Source organism: Nerophis lumbriciformis, linkage group LG29, assembly GCF_033978685.3.
Source record: "Nerophis lumbriciformis linkage group LG29, RoL_Nlum_v2.1, whole genome shotgun sequence".
NCBI lineage: Eukaryota > Metazoa > Chordata > Actinopteri > Syngnathiformes > Syngnathidae > Nerophis > Nerophis lumbriciformis.
The window spans coordinates 25,625,636-25,645,162 of NC_084576.2; the positions used below are offsets into that span (position 1 = coordinate 25,625,636).

The following is a 19,527-nucleotide window of genomic DNA, read 5'->3' on the forward strand; positions in this document are numbered from 1 at the left end:
CCCGCCCCCCCACACCTCAACCCCCAATCTCCCATCTTTTTCCGCTTATCCGAGGTCGGGTCGCGGGGGCAGCAGCCTAAGCAGGGAAGCCCAGACTTCCCTCTCCCCAGCCACTTCGTCCAGCTCTTCCCGGGGGATCCCGAGGCGTTCCCAGGCCAGCCGGGAGACATAGTCTTCCCAACGTGTCCTGGGTCTTCCCCGTGGCCTCCTACCGGTCGGACGTGCCCTAAACACCTCCCGAGGGAGGCGATCGGGTGGCATCCTGACCAGATGCCCGAACCACCTCATCTGGCTCTTCTCGATGTGGAGGAGCAGCGGCTTTACTTTGAGATCCCCCCGGATGACAGAGCTTCTCACCCTATCTCTAAGGGAGAGCCCCGCCACCCGGCGGAGGAAACTAATTTCGGCCGCTTGCACCCGTGATCTTGTCCTTTCGGTCATAACCCAAAGCTCATGACCATAGGTGAGGATGGGAACGTAGATCGACCGGTAAATTGAGAGCTTTGCCTTCCGGCTCAGCTCCTTCTTTACCACAACGGATCGATACGGTGTCCACATTACTGAAGACGCCGCACCGATCTGCCTGTCGATCTCACGATCCACTCTTCCCTCACTCGTGAACAAGACTCCGAGGTACTTGAACTCCTCCACTTGGGGTAGGGTCTCCTCCCCAACCCGGAAATGGCACTCCACCCTTTTCCGGGCGAGAACCATGGACTCGGACTTGGAGGTGCTGATTCTCATCCCAGTCGCTTCACACTCGGCTGCGAACCGATCCAGGTTGGCAAGTATGATTTTTTTTAAATTCCCGCTTTTCCCGAAATGCCCCAATTTTTGGGAAATTCCCAATTAAAATCAATGGGACATTCTTCAAAGTTCCACAATTCCCACAATTTTTAACTGATTCAAACTGTTCCAACTTCAAAATATTCAGCCTGAATTGTGTGCTCTACTTCAATAATTCTAACAAAATTCCAGGATTTCAGTTCAACTTCAGCATTGGAGCGTTCACACGCAATTCCTTCAGGAATTGCCTCATCTAGTTACGTTTACTTTTGTGTGACCTAAATGACTGTTTTTGATTTCCGTATGTTTTTGATTTCCGTCAAAGACGAGACGACGCTCATGTGGTCGTATTCAACTTTAATGTGCTCTGCATGATATTTGTACAGTGAAGGCAAAGAAGGGAAGTTCTGTAATATAAAAATATCACCTTTTCAGCCCCAATTCAAGAAGGTGGGGTGGGGGGCGGGGGGAAAGGACAGCAGGTAGCCTGAAGGTGTGTCAAAGCGTGCAAACATGGAAAGCTAACGATAAGAGCCCCTCCCCGCCCCGGGACGTCACATTGAATATTAAAAAATAACTTTTTTGTCAGCGTTAGATTGTGAGAAAAAACCTGGGGGCGTGTTAACGAGCAACGACTGAAGCAAAGCGGCGTGCGGCTAACACGGCGTGACGCTAGCTCACAGGAAATAGCACATTTGTCGCAACAACAGCGAGTCACGTCATGCTCGTTAGCTGCCCAGAGTTCTTCATTTTGTTGGCGCGTCGGGCGGACAAAAAGGCGACGTTGACTTCCTAGGTCAAGTGAGCGGCTTGCAGCATCATGCGGGGGCAAAAAAGGGTGGGCGGGTTCAGTGTGTTGGACTGCAGCAAAGCCAGGTGGGGGACGAGGAAGGGGGGGGCGGGGGGACTAGGAGGTCATGGGAGGCATGGGGGTCGGGGGTTGTTGCTCTGCGCTTGTTTGCTTTTGTGCCGTGTCAGCAGCTTTCGGACCGCCGCCCCGCCTGGCCAGCGGCTCCACAAGCAAACACAGAGAAGTGGAGATGTTTGCTTCAAAAGAGGGAAAGATCTGGAACACAAACACAGACCCGCGCCTCCTCTTTGTTGATTCCCACCGGCGGAGAGAGGTGCCGTGAGACCACGCCCCACTTTCCCACCAAACACAGCCCCCGTCCCCCACGGCCCCCGCGGATCCTCCCGCCCCGGGCCTACACCTCCTTGGTGGTGCTGATCCGCACGCTGCTGAAGCACTTGCCCATGGCCTCGAACAAGGGGTCGCAGAAGGTGTGCACGCAGATGGAGTAGACGCGGCTGACGCAGTGGATCTCGATCATGTAGCTCTTGATGCACGGCACCACCGCCCAGATGTGCACGAAGGACAGGATGGCGAAGAAGATGCCCCACACCAGTGCCAGGGGGATGCCCACCAGCGCCGTCAGCAGGCGGTAGAACCAGTACTTGGTGACCGTGAAGGTGGTGAAGCTGGCCTTCCACACGCCGTCGAAGCTGTACGTCCCCAGCGGCTCGGCGATCACGTCCTCAAAGTCCACCTGAGGCCGGGAAGAAGGAGAGGCAACGGTTAGCGCAACTTTCCGTGACAACAACCTTTCACACTACACAAAGAGGATTCGCCAGGCCAGGAGGTGGCGATGTCACTTTAAACGTGTAGACCACAGGCGTCAAACTCAGGCCTGGGGGCCTGACATGGCCCGCCACATCCTAGTCTAGAAATTATTTTTGTCAATAAAATACTTTTCATGATGCAAAAGTAGGAAAGAAAGGGGCTGTGTGATCGGAAAGCTAGCGTTGTGATAGCAGAAGTGCATAGAAAACACCCTGAAGTTGATATCCAGAGACGAGGCTGTGGTACCGCTGTGGTACGCTGTAGGTGCACACGCAGACCCAACGCATGGTCACAGTTTTTTTTTTGCTTCATTTGGATCCTTTCCCTGGGCTGGATTCCAAAATTCAAGACAATCTGGAGTAGGATGGCGTGCTAACCTAGAAGCAACCAACTGGTAACCGTGACCCGACTGGTCATGGCTTCAGATCCTGTGTACGCCTCCATACACGGTTGTGCCCCCTAGGCTCCCACGAACCAAGAATCATTGTGATCCGGCCCAAACTATCCTTCAAACATTGCAGTTGGAGCCAACTGTACTGCCTCCCCTACCATGACAGACGCTACAAGATGGCGCTAAGAGTCTCACATAGTGGTTTCCCATGATCTTTTGTGGTTTCCCATGGTCTTACATTGTGGTTTCTGTCGGAGGCAGATATTTACATATATCCGTATTTAAGTGTTACTTCTTTATTTTCATAATCATATTACAAAACAGCTAGTGTTCTTCTTCCAATTGTGGTCTTTTGGTTGTCTGCAAATACTGTGTGCTAACCTTGACTTTGGAATGTAAGGAGGTGAGATACTCCTTTTTCCTTATCTGTTCCTGTGTCCAGCTGAGGAGGACAATGGGCATGTGTTTGGGCGAGAAAGTGAGACAAGACAACGAGGGTGGGAGGGAGAGACACTTTATAGAAGAGAAGGTTTCCATATTTTAGATCAGACCATCTTAGCTGCGCGATTGAATGTTCTATGCTGGACTGGTCTCATTATATTTCCAAAGCTTTGGAGATAAAATTACAAAATACCTATTCTGTCTCTGGTGGTTCTTCTACTCAGCTGTACTGTCATAAAGCGCTTGGGAGCGACCAGCCGCTTGAATTCCCTGGGAGGAACAACTGGTCCAAACGCAACATTTTCCATAGTCTTGAAGGCGTCGTTATGTGCGGTCTTCTTTGCCAATGTTGGTCTTTGTTTACGTGTGTTCTGCGTGTTGATTGGCTGAGAGGTGGGAAAGGGCGGACATAAGCGGAGAGCATCGGGTTCCTACGCGTGTTGAGTATTTGAAATGACGGAGTAAGACTCTTCCGTTATTTTGCCGTGGACTACAACCGACAGTAGTCGGATTGTAACGACTTCCCTTGAAGGCCGATAAACCTTTGCTAACGTCACGTCATTACAATATTTCATGTGATTCTTTAGCGTACCACTAGATGGAGCGTACGTGTACCACAGTTTGACAATCCGTGGACTATATAGTCCTTGACCAAAGACATCTCTCCGGTCTTCTTTGCCAATGTTGGTCTTTGTTTACGTGTGTTCTGCGTGTTGATTGGCGAGAAAGGGCGGACGTAAGCAGAGAGCATCGGGTTCCTATGCGTGTTAAGTATTTGAAATGACGGAGTAAGACTCTTCCGTTATTTTGCCGTGGACTACGACCAACAGTAGTCGGATTGTAACGACTTCCCTTGAAGGCCGATAAACCTTTGCTAACGTCACGTCATTACAATATTTCATGTGATTCTTTAGCGTACCACTAGATATTGCGTCTGCGTACCACAGTTTGACAATCCGTGGACTATATAGTCCTTGACCAAAGACATCTCTCCGGTCTTCTTTGCCAATGTTGGTCTTTGTTTACGTGTGTTCTGCGTGTTCATTGGCGGGAAAGGGCGGGCATAAGCAGAAAGCATCGGGTTCCTACGCGTGTTAAGTATTTGAAATGACGGAGTAAGACTCTTCCGTTATTTTGCCGTGGACTACGACCGACAGTAGTCGGATTGTAACGACTTCCCTTGAAGGCCGATAAACCTTTGCTAACGTCACGTCATTACAATATTTCATGCGATTCTTTAGCGTACCACTAGATGGAGCGTACGTGTACCACAGTTTGACAATCAGTGGACTACATAGTCCTTGACCAAATACATCTCTCCAGTCTTCTTTGCCAATGTTGGTCTTTGTTTACGTGTGTTCTGCATGTTGATTGGCGGGAAAGGGCGGACATAAGCGGAGAGCATCGGGTTCCTACGCGTGTTGAGTATTTGAAATGACGGAGTAAGACTCTTCCGTTATTTTGCCGTGGACTACAACCGACAGTAGTCGGATTGTAACGACTTCCCTTGAAGGCCGATAAACCTTTGCTAACGTCACGTCATTACAATATTTCATGTGATTCGTTAGCGTACCACTAGATATTGTGTACGCCTACCACAGTTTGACAATCCGTGGACTATATAGTCCTTGACCAAAGACATCTCTCCGGTCTTCTTTGCCAATGTTGGTCTTTGTTTACGTGTGTTCTGCGTGTTGATTGGCGGGAAAGGGCGGACGTAAGCGGAGAGCATCGGGTTCCTACGCGTGTTGAGTATTTGAAATGACCGAGTAAGACTCTTCCGTTATTTTGCCGTGGACTATGGCCTACAGGAGTCGGATTGTAACGACTTCCCTTGAAGGCCGATAAACCTTTGCTAACGTCACGTCATTACAATATTTAATGCGATTCTTTAGCGTACCACTTGATGGAGCGTACGCGTACCACAGTTTGACAATCCGTGGACTATATAGTCCTTGACCAAAGACATCTCTCCGGTCTTCTTTGCCAATGTTGGTCTTTGTTTACATGTGTTCTGCGTGTTGATTGGCTGAGAGTTGGTAAAGGGCGGACGTAAGCAGAGAGCATTGGTTTTCTACGCATGTTGAGTATTTGAAATGACAGAGTAAGACTCGTCCGTTATTTTGCCGTGGACTACGACCGACAGTAGTCTGACTGTAACGACTTCCCTTGAAGGCCGATAAACCTTTGCTAACGTCACGTCATTACAATATTTCATGTGATTCTTTAGCGTACCACAGTTTGACAATCAGTGGATTATTTAGTCCCTTACCAAAGACGTCTCTCTGATCCACTCTCCAAGTCTAGGGCAACATGCTAGCTAGCTAGCATCTGTACACACGTTCTTCCATGTAGCGTCAGGAATAACACAAAGTTCATCCAACAAAACAACTTTAAGAAGCTAACCACAACATCGGACGACTTTATGAGGACAACAAGACCAGAGTCCGAAACACCTGAAAGCACGAACTGGACATCTTCCTGTTCCAGGAGAAGGAGAAGAAGTAGACGTTAAAGAAAAGGAAGGAATAAAAAAGTTAAAGGATTTTCTTCCTAAAGAATCGGTCCCAACTGAAACCTTCTGATTCTGATTCAGTTCTTAAAAGAACTTTCCTTAACTCCTTCCTGCTTCCTCCTGTCCAAGTTGTCTCCAGTTTCCATCATTCAGGAAGGCTGAAGTCAAACAACGTTACACAGACGCTCCCTCTCTCCCTGCTTCATGAGCTCACTGTCAATATTTGTCCTCCAGAACCTTGGAGACCTCACAGTGTTGTGTTGGAGCTCAGCCCATGGCCCCTCATGCAGGCAGTGGCATCATGGATACTGGACACAGTCACCATCACACATCGTGATATTAGACACAGTCACCATCACACATTGTGATATTAGACACAGTCACCATCACACATTGTGATATTAGACACAGTCACCATCACACATTGTGATATTAGACACAGTCACCATCACACATTGTGGTATTAGACACAGTCACCATCACACATCGTGATATTAGACACAGTCACCATCACACATTGTGATATTAGACACAGTCACCATCACACATCGTGATATTAGACACAGTCACCATCACACATTGTGGATATTAGACACAGTCACTATCACACAACATGATATTAGACACAGTCACCATCACACATTGTGGATATTAGACACAGTCACCATCACACATTGTGCTATTAGACAGAGTCACTATCACACATGGTGATATTAGACACAGTCACCATCACACATTTTGATATATTCGACATAGTCACCATCACACATTGTGGATATTAGACACAGTCACTATCACATATCGTGATATTAGACACAGTCACCATCACACATCATAGATATTAGACACAGTCACCATCACACATGGTGATATTAGACACAGTCACCATCACACATCATGCTATTAGACACAGTCACATCACACATCGTGGATGTTAGACACAGTCACCATCACACATTGTGATATTAGACACAGTCACTATCACACATGGTGATATTAGACACAGTCACCATCACACATTGTGGATATTAGACAAAGTCACCATCACACATCGTGATATTAGACAGTCACCATCACACATTGTGGATATTAGACACAGTCACTATCACACATCATGATATTAGACACAGTCACCATCACACATCATGATATTAGACACAGTCACCATCACACATTGTGATATTAGACACAGTCACCATCACACATGGTGATATTAGACACAGTCACCATCACACATTGTGGATATTAGACAAAGTCGCCATCACACATGGTGATATTAGACACAGTCACCATCACACATCGTGATATTAGACACAGTCACCATCACACATTGTGGATATTAGACACAGTCACTATCACACATCGTGATATTAGACACAGTCACCATCACACATCATGATATTAGACACAGTCACCATCACACATCGTGATATTAGACACAGTCACCATCACACATCATGGATATTAGACACAGTCACCATCACACATGGTGATATTAGACAGAGTCACCATCACACATGGTGATATTAGACACAGTCACCATCACACATCATGCTATTAGACACAGTCACATCACACATTGTGGATGTTAGACACAGTCACCATCACACATCGTGATATTAGACACAGTCACCATCACACAATGTGGATATTAGACACAGTCACCATCACACATCGTGATATTAGACACAGTCACCATCACACATTGTGGATATTAGACACAGTCACTATCACACATCATGATATTAGACACAGTCACCATCACACATTGTGGATATTAGACACAGTCACCATCACACAATGTGGATATTAGACACAGTCACTATCACACATCATGATATTAGACACAGTCACCATCACACAGCGTGATATTAGACACAGTCACCGTCACACATCGTGATATTAGACACAGTCACCATCACACATTGTGGATATTAGACACAATCACCATCACTCATCGTGATATTAGACATAGTCACCATCACACATTGTGGATATTAGACACAGTCACTATCACATATCGTGATGTTAGACACAGTCACCATCACACATTGTGTATATTAGACACAGTCGCCATCACACATGGTGATATTAGACACAGTCACCATCACACATCATGGATATTAGACACAGTCACCATCACACATTGTGATATTAGACACAGTCACCATCACACATCATGGATATTAGACACAGTCACCATCACACATCATGGATATTAGACACAGTCACCATCACACATGGTGATATTAGACACAGTCACCATCACACATCGTGAATGTTAGACACAGTCACCATCACACATCATGCTATTAGACACAGGCACATCACACATCGTGGATGTTAGACACAGTCACCATCACACATCGTGATATTAGACACAGTCACCATCACACATTGTGGATATTAGACACAGTCACCATCACACATTGTGGATATTAGACACAGTCACCATCACACATTGTGATATTAGACACAGTCAACATCACACATCGTGATATTAGACACAGTCACCATCACTCATCGTGGTATTAGACACAGTCACCATCACAAAACATGATATTAGACACAGTCACCATCACACATTGTGGATATTAGACACAGTCACCGTCACACATTGTGGATATTAGACACAGTCACCATCACACATTGTGCTATTAGACAGAGTCACTATCACACATCCTGATATTAGACACAGTCACCATCACACATCATGCTATTAGACACAGTCACATCACACATCGTGGATATTAGACACAGTCACCATCACACATTGTGATATTAGACACAGTTACCATCACTCATCATGATATTCGACACAGTCACCATCACACATCGTGATATTAGACACAGTCACCATCACACATCATGGATATTAGACACAGTCACCATCACACATGGTGATATTAGACACAGTCACCATCACACATCATGATTTGGACAAATGTGCTCACTTTAGGTGCTGCAGTGTTCTTCCATTTATCGGAAGTACTTTTTTTTTTAAATATATGTGTGGTTCAGTTTTCTAGCCATCCATAGCGTTTCTACTCGTATGGATTCTTCTTGGGAAACAATTAAGGCATGTAAATAAACATTTATAAAATATTTCTGTGCAAATAAGTCATTTTGCAACGTAAATAAACACAAAAAGGCACACAAATATCTATTAAACACAAGAAGGCTCTCAAAGATCATCTAATAAACACGAGAAGGCTCTCAAAGATCATCTATTAAACACAAGAAGGCTCTCAAAGATCATCTATTAAACATGAGAAGGCTCTCAAAGATCATCTATTAAACACTTCTAGAAGACGATCAGAGTGAAAGTGTTTGACTTTTGTTGTGAGTCCTGCAGGAAGTTCCACAGTGAGCTTGTTTTTTAGAGGACACACGCGCGGCTCTCTTACAAATAAAGCATTATTAAGAATGAGAACTTCTAAAAGCCCCGTCACTGCCTCGTGGCCACATGTGACCCGTCGCCATGGCGACCGTATTGTTGCGTACACAAAAAGCCTGCATGTGCTATTCTCAGAGCGCTATCTTCAAAGTGTCACCAGGAGTCGCGCGCAGGACCTTCAGCAACTTTCCCGCTTGGGAGTTCGACACGAAGGAAGAAACATCTCGACTGAAATGTTCCGCCGGTCTTTCACCTCACTGTCAACTTCTACGACCTTCTGACCGCTGCCGTGTACGACATCATGGCGGACCTCCTCGCCAGAGCTCAGCAACAAGGAGAGGGAGGAGGAGGTGAAGGAGAGATGAAGAAGGAAGAGAAGGAGAGATGAAGAAGAAGAAATATGAGAAGGAGGAGGAGAAGAAGAAGAGATGAAGAAGGAGAAGACAAAGAAGAAGAAAGATGGAGAAAGAGGAGATGAAGGAGGAGGATGGAGAAGAGATGAAGAAGAAGAAGAAAAAGAAGAAGAAGAAGAAGGAGGAGAAGGAGGAGGAGAAAGAAAAGATGAAGAAGAAGAGAGAGAAGAAGAAGAAAGAGACAAAGGAGAAGAAAAAGAAGATTGCAAAGATCATCTATTAAACACAAGAATGCTCACAAAGATCATCTGTTAAACAGAAGAAGGCTCACAAAGATCATCTATTAAGAACAACAAGGCTCACAAAGATCATCTATTAAGAACAACAAGGCTCACAAAGATCATCTATTAAAAACAAGAAGGCTCACAAAGATAATTTATTAAAACAAAAAGGCTCTCAAAGATCATATATTAAACCCATATAGGCTTTCAAAGATCATCTATTAAACACAAGAAGCCTCTCAAAGATAGCCTATTAAACACAAGAAGGCGCACAAAGATCATCTATTAAACACAAAGAGGCTCACACACATCTGTTAAAAACAAAAAGGCTCTCAAAGATCATCTATTAAACACAAGGAGGCTCACAAAGATCACCTGTTAAACACACAAAGGTTCTCAAAGGTCATCTATTAAAAACAAGAAAGCTCACAAAGATCATCTATTAAGAACAACAAGCCTCTCAAAGATCATCTATTAAACACAAGAAGGCTCACAGAGATAATTTACTAAACACAAGAAAGTGCACAAAGATCATCTATGAAACACAAGAAGGCTCATAAACATATATTAAAACCAGAAGGCTCTCAAACATCTATTAAAAAACAAGAAGGCTCACAAAGATCATCTATTAAACACAAGAAAGCTCTCAAAGATCATATATTAAACACAAGAAGGCTCTCAAAGATAATCTATTAAAACAAGAAGGCTGTCAAAGATCATCTATTAAAAACCAGAAGGCTCACAAAGATCGTCTATTAAAACAATAAGGCTCACAAAGATCATCTATTAAACACAAGAAGGCTCTCAAAGATCATATATTAAACACAAGAAGGCTCTCAAAGATAATCTATTAAAACAAGAAGGCTGTCAAAGATCATCTATTAAAAACCAGAAGGCTCACACAGATCGTCTATTAAAACAATAAGGTTCACAAAGATCATCTATTAAACACATGAATGCTCTCAAAGATCATATACTAAACACAAGAAGGCCCTCAAAGATAATAAAGTTAAAGTTAAAGTTAAAGTACCAATGATTGTCACACACACACTAGGTGTGGCGAGATTATTCTCTGCATTTGACCCATCACCCTTGATCACCCCCTGGGAGGTGAGGGGAGCAGTGGGCAGCAGCGGTGGCCGCGCCCGGGAATCATTTTGGTGATTTAACCCCCAATTCCAACCCTTGATGCTGAGTGCCAAGCAGGGAGGTAATGGGTCCCATTTTTATAGTCTTTGGTATGACTCGGCCGGGGTTTGAACTCACAACCTACCGATCTCAGGGCGGACATAATCTATTAAAACAAGAAGGCTGTCAAAGATCATCTATTAAAAACCAGAAGGCTCACAAAGATCGTCTATTAAAACAACAAGGCTCACAAAGATCATCTATTAAACACATGAATCCTCTCAAAGATCATCTACTAAACACAAGAAGGCTCACAAACATCTATTAAACACAAGAAGGCTCACAGAGATCATCTATCAAACACAAGAAGGCTCACAAACGTCTATTAAAAACAAGAAGGCTCTCAAAGATCATCTACTAAACACAAGAAGGCTCTCAAACATCTACTAAACACAAGAAGGCTCACAAAGATCATCTATTAAAACAAGAAGGCTCTCAAAGATCATCTATTAAACACAAGAAGACTCACAAAGATCATCTATTAAACACAAGAAGGCTCATAAACATCTATTAAAAACAAGAAGGCTCTCAAAGATAATTTATTAATCACAAGAAGGCTCACAAACATCTATTAAAAACTAGACGGCTCTCAAAGATAATCTATTCAAACAAGAAGGCTCTCAAAGATCATCTATTTAAACACAAGAAGGCTCACAAACATATATTAAAAACAAGAAGGCTCTCAAAGATAATCTATTAAAACAAGAAAGCTCTCAAAGATCATCAATTAAACACAAGAAGGCTCTCAAAGATCATCTATTCAACACAAGAAGGCTCTCAAAGATCATCTATTAAACTCAAATGCCTGCTCTGCTGTGGTAAGGCAGCAGAATGTGTGCTTGTGATGTGGACCAGTGATTGAGACCAGCTGCACAACTTTAACACACACACACACACACACACACACACACACACACACACACACACACACACACACACACACACACACACACACACACACACACACACACGCACACACAAGTATGTGTGTGTGTGGGAGGGATTCCCTGCTTGTGTTTGGCAGGAGTGAGTCAGTGACCTCAAATCACATCTTCTTCCCAACATTCTGCAAAGTACTGGAAACTTCTACTCACTACTACTGGCACAACACTACTTCAAAGTACTTCCAAGTACTCCTCACACTACACTACTTGGACTAATAAAGTACTCCTCACAGTACAGTACTCGAAGTAGAAAAGTACTCCTCACAGTACAGTAGTCAAAGTAGAAAAGTATTCCTCACAGTACAGTACTCATAGTAGAAAAGTACTCCTCACAGTACAGTACTCAAAGTAGAAAAGTACTCCTCACAGTTTCAGCCTATTAATACTTGTACTTTTACACACTCAGCCTCTTAATATGTGTACTACTTGTACTTGAAACACAGTATTACTACATTATTGGGTGTTATACTTTCATAAGAAGTACTACAAACACAGTATTACTACATTATTTGGTGTTATATTCCCATCATAAAAAGTACTACAAAACACAGTATTACTACATTATTGGGTGTTATGTTCCCATCTTAAGAAGTACTATAAAACACAGTATTACTACATTATTGGGTGTTATGTTCCCATTTTAAAAAGTACTATAAAAGACAGTATTACTACATTATTAAGTGTGTTATTCCCATCTTAAGAAGTACTATAAAGCACAGTATTACTACATCATTAGGTGTTATATTCCCATTTTAATAAGTACTGTAAAACACAGTATTACTACATTATTGAGTGTTATATTGCCATCATAAGAAGTACTATAAAACACAGTATTACTACATTATTGGGTGTTATGTTCCCATTTTAAAAATTACTATAAAATACAGTATTACTACATTATTAAGTGTGGTATTCCCATCTTAATAAGTACTATAAAACATAGTATTACTACATTATTAAGTGTGGTATTCCCATCTTAAGAAGTACTATAAAACATAGTATTACTACATTATTGAGTGTTATATTCCCATCATAAGAAGTACTATAAAACACAGTATTACTACAATATGTGGTGTTTTGTTCCCATTTTAAAAAGTACTATAAAACACAGTATTACTACAATATGTGGTGTTATGTTCCCATCTGAAGAAGTACTATAAAACACAGTATTACTACATTATTAGGTGTTATATTCCCATTTTAAGAAGTACTATAAAACCCAGTATTAGCACAATATTAGGTGTTATGTTCTCATCTTAAGAAGTACTATAAAACACAGTACTACTACATTATTGCAGCACAAGTTGGTGTATTTTGATTGCTCAGAGCTTGCTCAAAAGCACTCGGGCAGGACTAAATTCTTCAAAGGTGTCTTTTGTGTTCTGCTGACGGGCCACCAGGGGGCGCAGTGATCTTGCTATGATATGCTGTGATGTAGAAAATGCCAGTAAAGATCTTCATCATCTCGTGAGTCCAATGAGCCTTCTAGAACTTTCCGTGCCCTAATGAAATCCACGGGAGACATATTTCCTCGGTCACATGACGCAGCTCACGTTTGATTGGCTGCTGCAGGTCACATGACGGGCGTGGTCGAATAGAAGAACTAGTAAATAGGGTCTCAGCCATTAAAGTGTAAAAATAAGTCATGTATGAATATTTGTTTCACCTTTAACGTTTCAATATCTTTGGATGAACTTCATATCCATTCTTTGACACAAAGTTTTTTTTTAAATGTAACGTTTTTTTTCCAAAGAACCCCATTTTAAAAAAGTTTTAAAAATAAAAAAAATCACACTAAAGATCCCTGGGACCCAAAAAGGCCTCGGTTATTAAAATGTTTAAAATTAGTCATTTATTAATATATTTTTTTTAACTTTCAATGCTCAAATATATATAGCTCAACTTAAGATCTATCCTTTGACATAAAGGTTTTTTTTTTTTTTTAAGTTTCTTGTCCTTTTTCCCCCCCAAAGAAACCCATTTTTATGGCAAAAGTGCATAATATGCAACATTTATCCAAAATATTTTTCAAAGTGAAATATTGGATTTTCAGTAATTAAAGCCTAAAGTAGGTCATTAATTCATAACAGCATTGATTTTGATCAATTATTATTTTTTGACCAACGGCAGTAAAAATAATAAAATAAATAACAATAAAAATAATATATATATATATATATATATATATATATATATATATATATATATATATATATATATATATATATATATATATATATATATATATATATATATATATATGTATATATATATATGTATATATATATATTTTTTAAATATATATATATATATATATATATATATATATATATATATATATATATATATATATATATAAATATATATATATATATATATATATATATATATATATATATATATATATATATATATATATATATATATATATATATATATATATATGCATGATATTAATGATTGATAAAATTATTTGAGGACATTTTTGCATATCATGCGGTTTTACCATACAAAGCAGTTTCATTAGAAAAAAATAAGAGACTTAAAAAAAATTAAAAACTTATGTCAAAGGATGGATCTTAAGTTGAGCTATATATATTTAAGCATTGAAAGTAAAAAAAAAAAATTAATAAATGACTCATTTGAAGCATATTAATGATCGAGGCCCTTTTGGGTCCCAGGGATCTTTAGTGTAATTTTATATATATATATATATATATATATATATATATATATATATATATATATATATATATATATATATATATATATATATATATATATATATATATATATATATATATATATATTCCAAAGACATGCACCTGGGGATAAGTTGATTGGCAACACTAAATTGGCCCTAGTGTGTGGATGTGAGTGTGAATGTTGTCTGTCTATCTGTGTTGGCCCTGCGATGAGGTGGCGACTTGTCCAGGGTGTACCCCGCCTTCCGCCCGATTGTAGCTGAGATAGGCTCCAGCGCCCCCGCGACCCCAAAGGGAATAAGCGGTAGAAAATGGATGGATGGATGGATATATATATATATATATATATATATATATATATATATATATATATATATATATATATATATATATATATGTATATGTATATTTGCATATATATATATATATATATATACACATATATATATATATATATATATATTCATTTTTCAAAATTTGAATATTTAGTAATTTAATAAGTTATTGGAGCCGTAAATATGTTAATAATTCATAACAGCATTGATTTTGCTTTTTTTTTTTTTTTTTACATAGAAAAGTTAAAAAAATTAAAAAAAGATCACACTAAGATCCCAGGGACACAAAAAGGCCTCGATCATTACAATATTTAAAATTAGTCATTTATTAATATTTTTTTAACTTTCAATCCTTAAATATATATAGCTCAACTTAAGATCCATCCTTTGACATAAAGTTATTAATTTATTTAAGTTTCGTCTCCTTTTTTCCCCCAAAGAAACCCATTTTTATGGCAAAACTGCATAATATGCAACATTTATCCAAAACATTTTTCAAACTAGAATATTGGATTTTGATTATGTTTAAGTAATTGGAGCCTTAAGTAGGTCATTAATTCATAACAGCATTGATTTTTTTTTTTTTTTTTTTTTTTTAACATCGACAGTTACAAAAAACCCACAAAAAAACCCACTAAAAATCTCTGGGACCCAAAAGGGGCTTGGTCATTAAAATGTTTAAAATGAGTCATTTATTAATATATTTTTTTCAACTTTCAATGCTGAAATATATATAGCTCAACTTAAGACTCAACATATTTATTTTAAGTTTCTTGTTTTTTCCCCAATGAAATCCTTTTATATGGTAAAACCGCATAAAATGCAAAAATTTCCCCAAATAATTTTTCAAAATTTTATATTTAGTAATTTAGTAAGTAATTGGAGCTGTAAATATGTTAATAATTCATTACAGCATTGATTTTGATTCCCTATTATTTTTGGAACATCGACAACTTTCAATTTATAGTTCAACTTAAGATCCATCCTTTGACATAAAGTTTGAATTTTTTTAAAGGTTTTTTTTGTCTTTTTTTTCCTCCAAAGAAACCCATTTTTTATGGCAAAACTACATAATATGCACCATTATCCAAAACATTTTTCAAAGTGGAATCCTTTGATTATGTTTAACCTACTCAGTGGTTAGAGTGTCCGCCCTGAGTTCGGTAGGTTGTGAGTTCAAACCCCGGCCGAGTCATACCAAAGACTATAAAAATGGGACCCATTACCTCCCTGCTTGGCACTCAGCATCAAGGGTTGGAATTGGGGGTTAAATCACCAAAAAATGATTCCTGGGCGCGGCCACCGCTGCTGCTCACTGCTCCCCTCACCTCCCAGGGGGTGAACAAGGGGATGGGTCAAATGCAGAGGACAAATTTCACCGCACCTAGTGTGTGTGTGACAATCATTGGTACTTTAACTTAACTTAATTTTGACATACTATACATTACCTTTTGCACTATATTAATGTATATTATTATGTGTTGTCAACTTTGTACTTTTTTTTATTATTATTATTTTTTTATGTAAATAAATAAATAAATGAAAAAAAAAAATACAAAGAACTATAACTTAAGTTTTAGTAAGTATTCGAAGCCGTAAATGTGTTAATAATTCATAACAACATCGATTTTGATTCATTATTATTTCAACATCATTGAAAAAAATTACACTATAGGCCCGTGGGACCCAAGAGGGTCTCAGTCATTGAAGTATTTAAAATAAGTCATTTTAATAATAATTTTTCCACTTTCAATGCTCGAATGTCTACAATTAAAGTAAAACATTGTAAACCAAATAATGATCAAAAACATTATATTTACAAACATTTTCATGAAACGTTTTGCGGAAAAATATCGTAATTTTACAGATTTTTTACTAAATTATTAAGATCAATCACCTTTAATGAAGTGACGATGCAAACAGTTCTGCAGAAAAATACCTTTATTCTAGATTGTTAGTATGGACATGGACTTTTATATAACAAGCTACATATTTAATGAAAAATAATTACTGTAATCTGACATGAATTTGAAAGTAATTGAAGAAAACAGAAAATGCTATGTATAATTAATTTGGTATTTTTCTGTAAAAAAAAAAATAGAAATATACATAGTTTGTCATTACTGGCATATTACTTAAAATAACAGGCGGATTGTTTATTTACAGATAATGTATTCAATTCTACAGTTTTATAAAATATTTAAAAAAAAAAAAAATTACTGTAGAAATTTAGAGTAAATTAACCATTTTTTTTACAGTGTACATCAACTTCAGTTTCATGCGTTTATTATAAGTTTTGAAGTAAACCCCCCTACCCTTTAGGGCGTTTCTTATTGGTGCTCCCCTCTTTGGAAATGAAGCTGCAGTTGCGGCTCTCACACGCAGGGGGCGCCACCCCTCCAGCAAATCACTTGATTTTAAACCCCCAAAATGCCAAAGAACAAACTTTTTGCGCCAACAAAACAACTTTGACTTCTTCCTCCGCAATTATTTTCGTACAGGGCTCACTTTTACCAACAAACCCCCCCTTCCCCCCAATTCCCCCCTCCACCCCTCACCTTGACCACGTCGTCGTTGATCTGCTTGGGGTCGCGGTTGACCAGGTCGATCTCCTTGTTGTGCACGTCGTCCATCATGGACTTCTCGTTCATGCTGTCGTTGTCCATGTCCTCCTTTTGCTCCTCCTTGTTGTTGGGCTTGTAGATGTTGCCTTGCTTGCGGATGAACGGAGAGTGCGCGCACTCCTGTCTCGGAAAGAGAGAGAGAGAGTGGGGGGGGAGAGAGAGAGAGGGAGAGAGAGAGAGAGGGGTTTACAGCGCCACACCCTCAAAGCAGCCGCAGGGGTGCTGGATTGGATGCGTCATGCGTAATTACGCAGCGCAACTCTTTAATAAACATTTATAACTTTATACAACTTTTATTAAACAAGCAAAACATTTTTAAAAAAAGCATCTGCAAACTTTTAAGTTTCATCAAAGGCGAAGAAGAAGAAAAAAAACAAAAACGCGTCCTTTCCGCGCGTAAAAGCGCCGCCCGGTCAGCCTGCGTCGCGTCCCCTGCTACCGTCCGTTGCTGCAAAAATGACAAGCGCGCGTCCCCCTGCTTTGATGATGTCATCGACCCCCCCCCCCCCCCCTCCACTCAAGGGTCCCACGTGCCTCCCTTCCACCCGCCACACCTCCACCCCACCAGTTCGCTTTCACGCACGAAAAATACGCGCAACATTCCGCGAAGCAAGAGTTCCTCACAAAAAAACACGCGCGGCTCGCACCGGCGCGCTAATTGTTCCCTCAGCCCGGTGTCACATGACGTCACTACAAAACTACGAAAAGTGGACAAAAATGCGCGTTGTTTTTTTTTGTGTTTTTTTTTTTTACCTCCTCGGTGCGCTTCAGTCCTCCTGCCATCTTGTCCTCCGTGGAATGGAACCGGCAACGCACCGAAAAGGGAAGCCAAAATGGGAGGAGGTGAGGTAGGGGTGGAGGGGGGTGGTGATTTATTCCCACTCAACGTGACTAGAATGATACTGAAACCAGAAGTAAATCAGGACTAACCCTGTTAATTCTCCCTCCCTGTGCTGCGTGTGTGTGTGTGTGTGTGTGTATAGGTGTGTGTGTGGGGGTGTTGGCGTGGAATAAGAAGAACAAGAAGCTTCTTGTTGCTGCAAGCTGAGCGTTAATTGGAAGAGAGGACGTGTTGCTGCAGCACGTGCAAAAACTTCGACTGCACACGTTATATGTCACCAGAGAGGCTTTTATTGTGGAGGAGACACAAAAACTTAAGTCTCCTTTCAAAAACAGAAAAGGCAACAATATTATTCTCGTGACGAGAAAAAAGTGAGTTATGTGGGGTGGGGGGGGGGGTCCTTTATTTTCAAACATTAATACTGGAATATTACATGGAAAATGTTCTGGAAATATAATATTAAACGAAAAAGGAAGTAAAATGTACGGAGCCCCTAAAGGGACATGGGGGAATTTATTTTTGTATAATTTTTTTTATTTTTTATTTTTTTTTAGACATGTATCTCATGCGCACGAAAAACTTTTTTATAAATTTATTTTTAAAAAAACCATATTTTTTTATAATTTTTATTTTTATTTTTATTTTTTTAGACATGTATCTCTGTACTGTAAACTTTTTATAAATTAATAAAAAATAAAATTATTTTTTTATTTTTTTATTTTTTATTTTTTTTAGACATGTATCTCGTGCGCAGGAGAAAGTTGCTCGTGCGCACGAGATACATGTCTAAAAAATAAAATAAAATAAATTATGTTTTTATTTTTATTTATAACTTTATAAAAAGTTTCTCGTGCGCATGAGATACATGTCTAAAAATTTTTATAATAATACAAAAATAATAAAAAATACAATTTCCCCCATGTCCTTTTAGGGGCTCTGTAAAAATGTTATAAAGTTAAAAGAAAGAAAAAAATGCCCTATCAAAATAAAATGTAAGGTTGTAAAAATCTGGATAGTCCATCCATCCATCCATCTTCTTCCGCTTATCCGAGGTCGGGTCGCGGGGGCAGCAGCTTAAGCAGGGAAGCCCAGACTTCCCTCTCCC

The 19,527-nt window shown here is 39.9% G+C and overlaps 1 protein-coding gene across 1 annotated transcript; it reads right to left on the reverse strand.

Annotated features, from left to right (window-relative positions):
- Positions 1–1,126: 1,126 nt before the first annotated feature.
- On the reverse strand, positions 1,127–18,472 carry cav1 (caveolin 1). The gene is made up of 3 exons (XM_061924632.2): positions 18,335–18,472; positions 17,516–17,701; positions 1,127–2,333 (listed from the first exon to the last, which is right to left on the reverse strand). The coding sequence occupies exons 1-3, from the start codon at positions 18,362–18,364 to the stop codon at positions 1,992–1,994; spliced, it is 558 nt and encodes a 185-aa protein (XP_061780616.1). The 5' UTR covers positions 18,365–18,472; the 3' UTR covers positions 1,127–1,991.
- Positions 18,473–19,527: the final 1,055 nt, after the last annotated feature.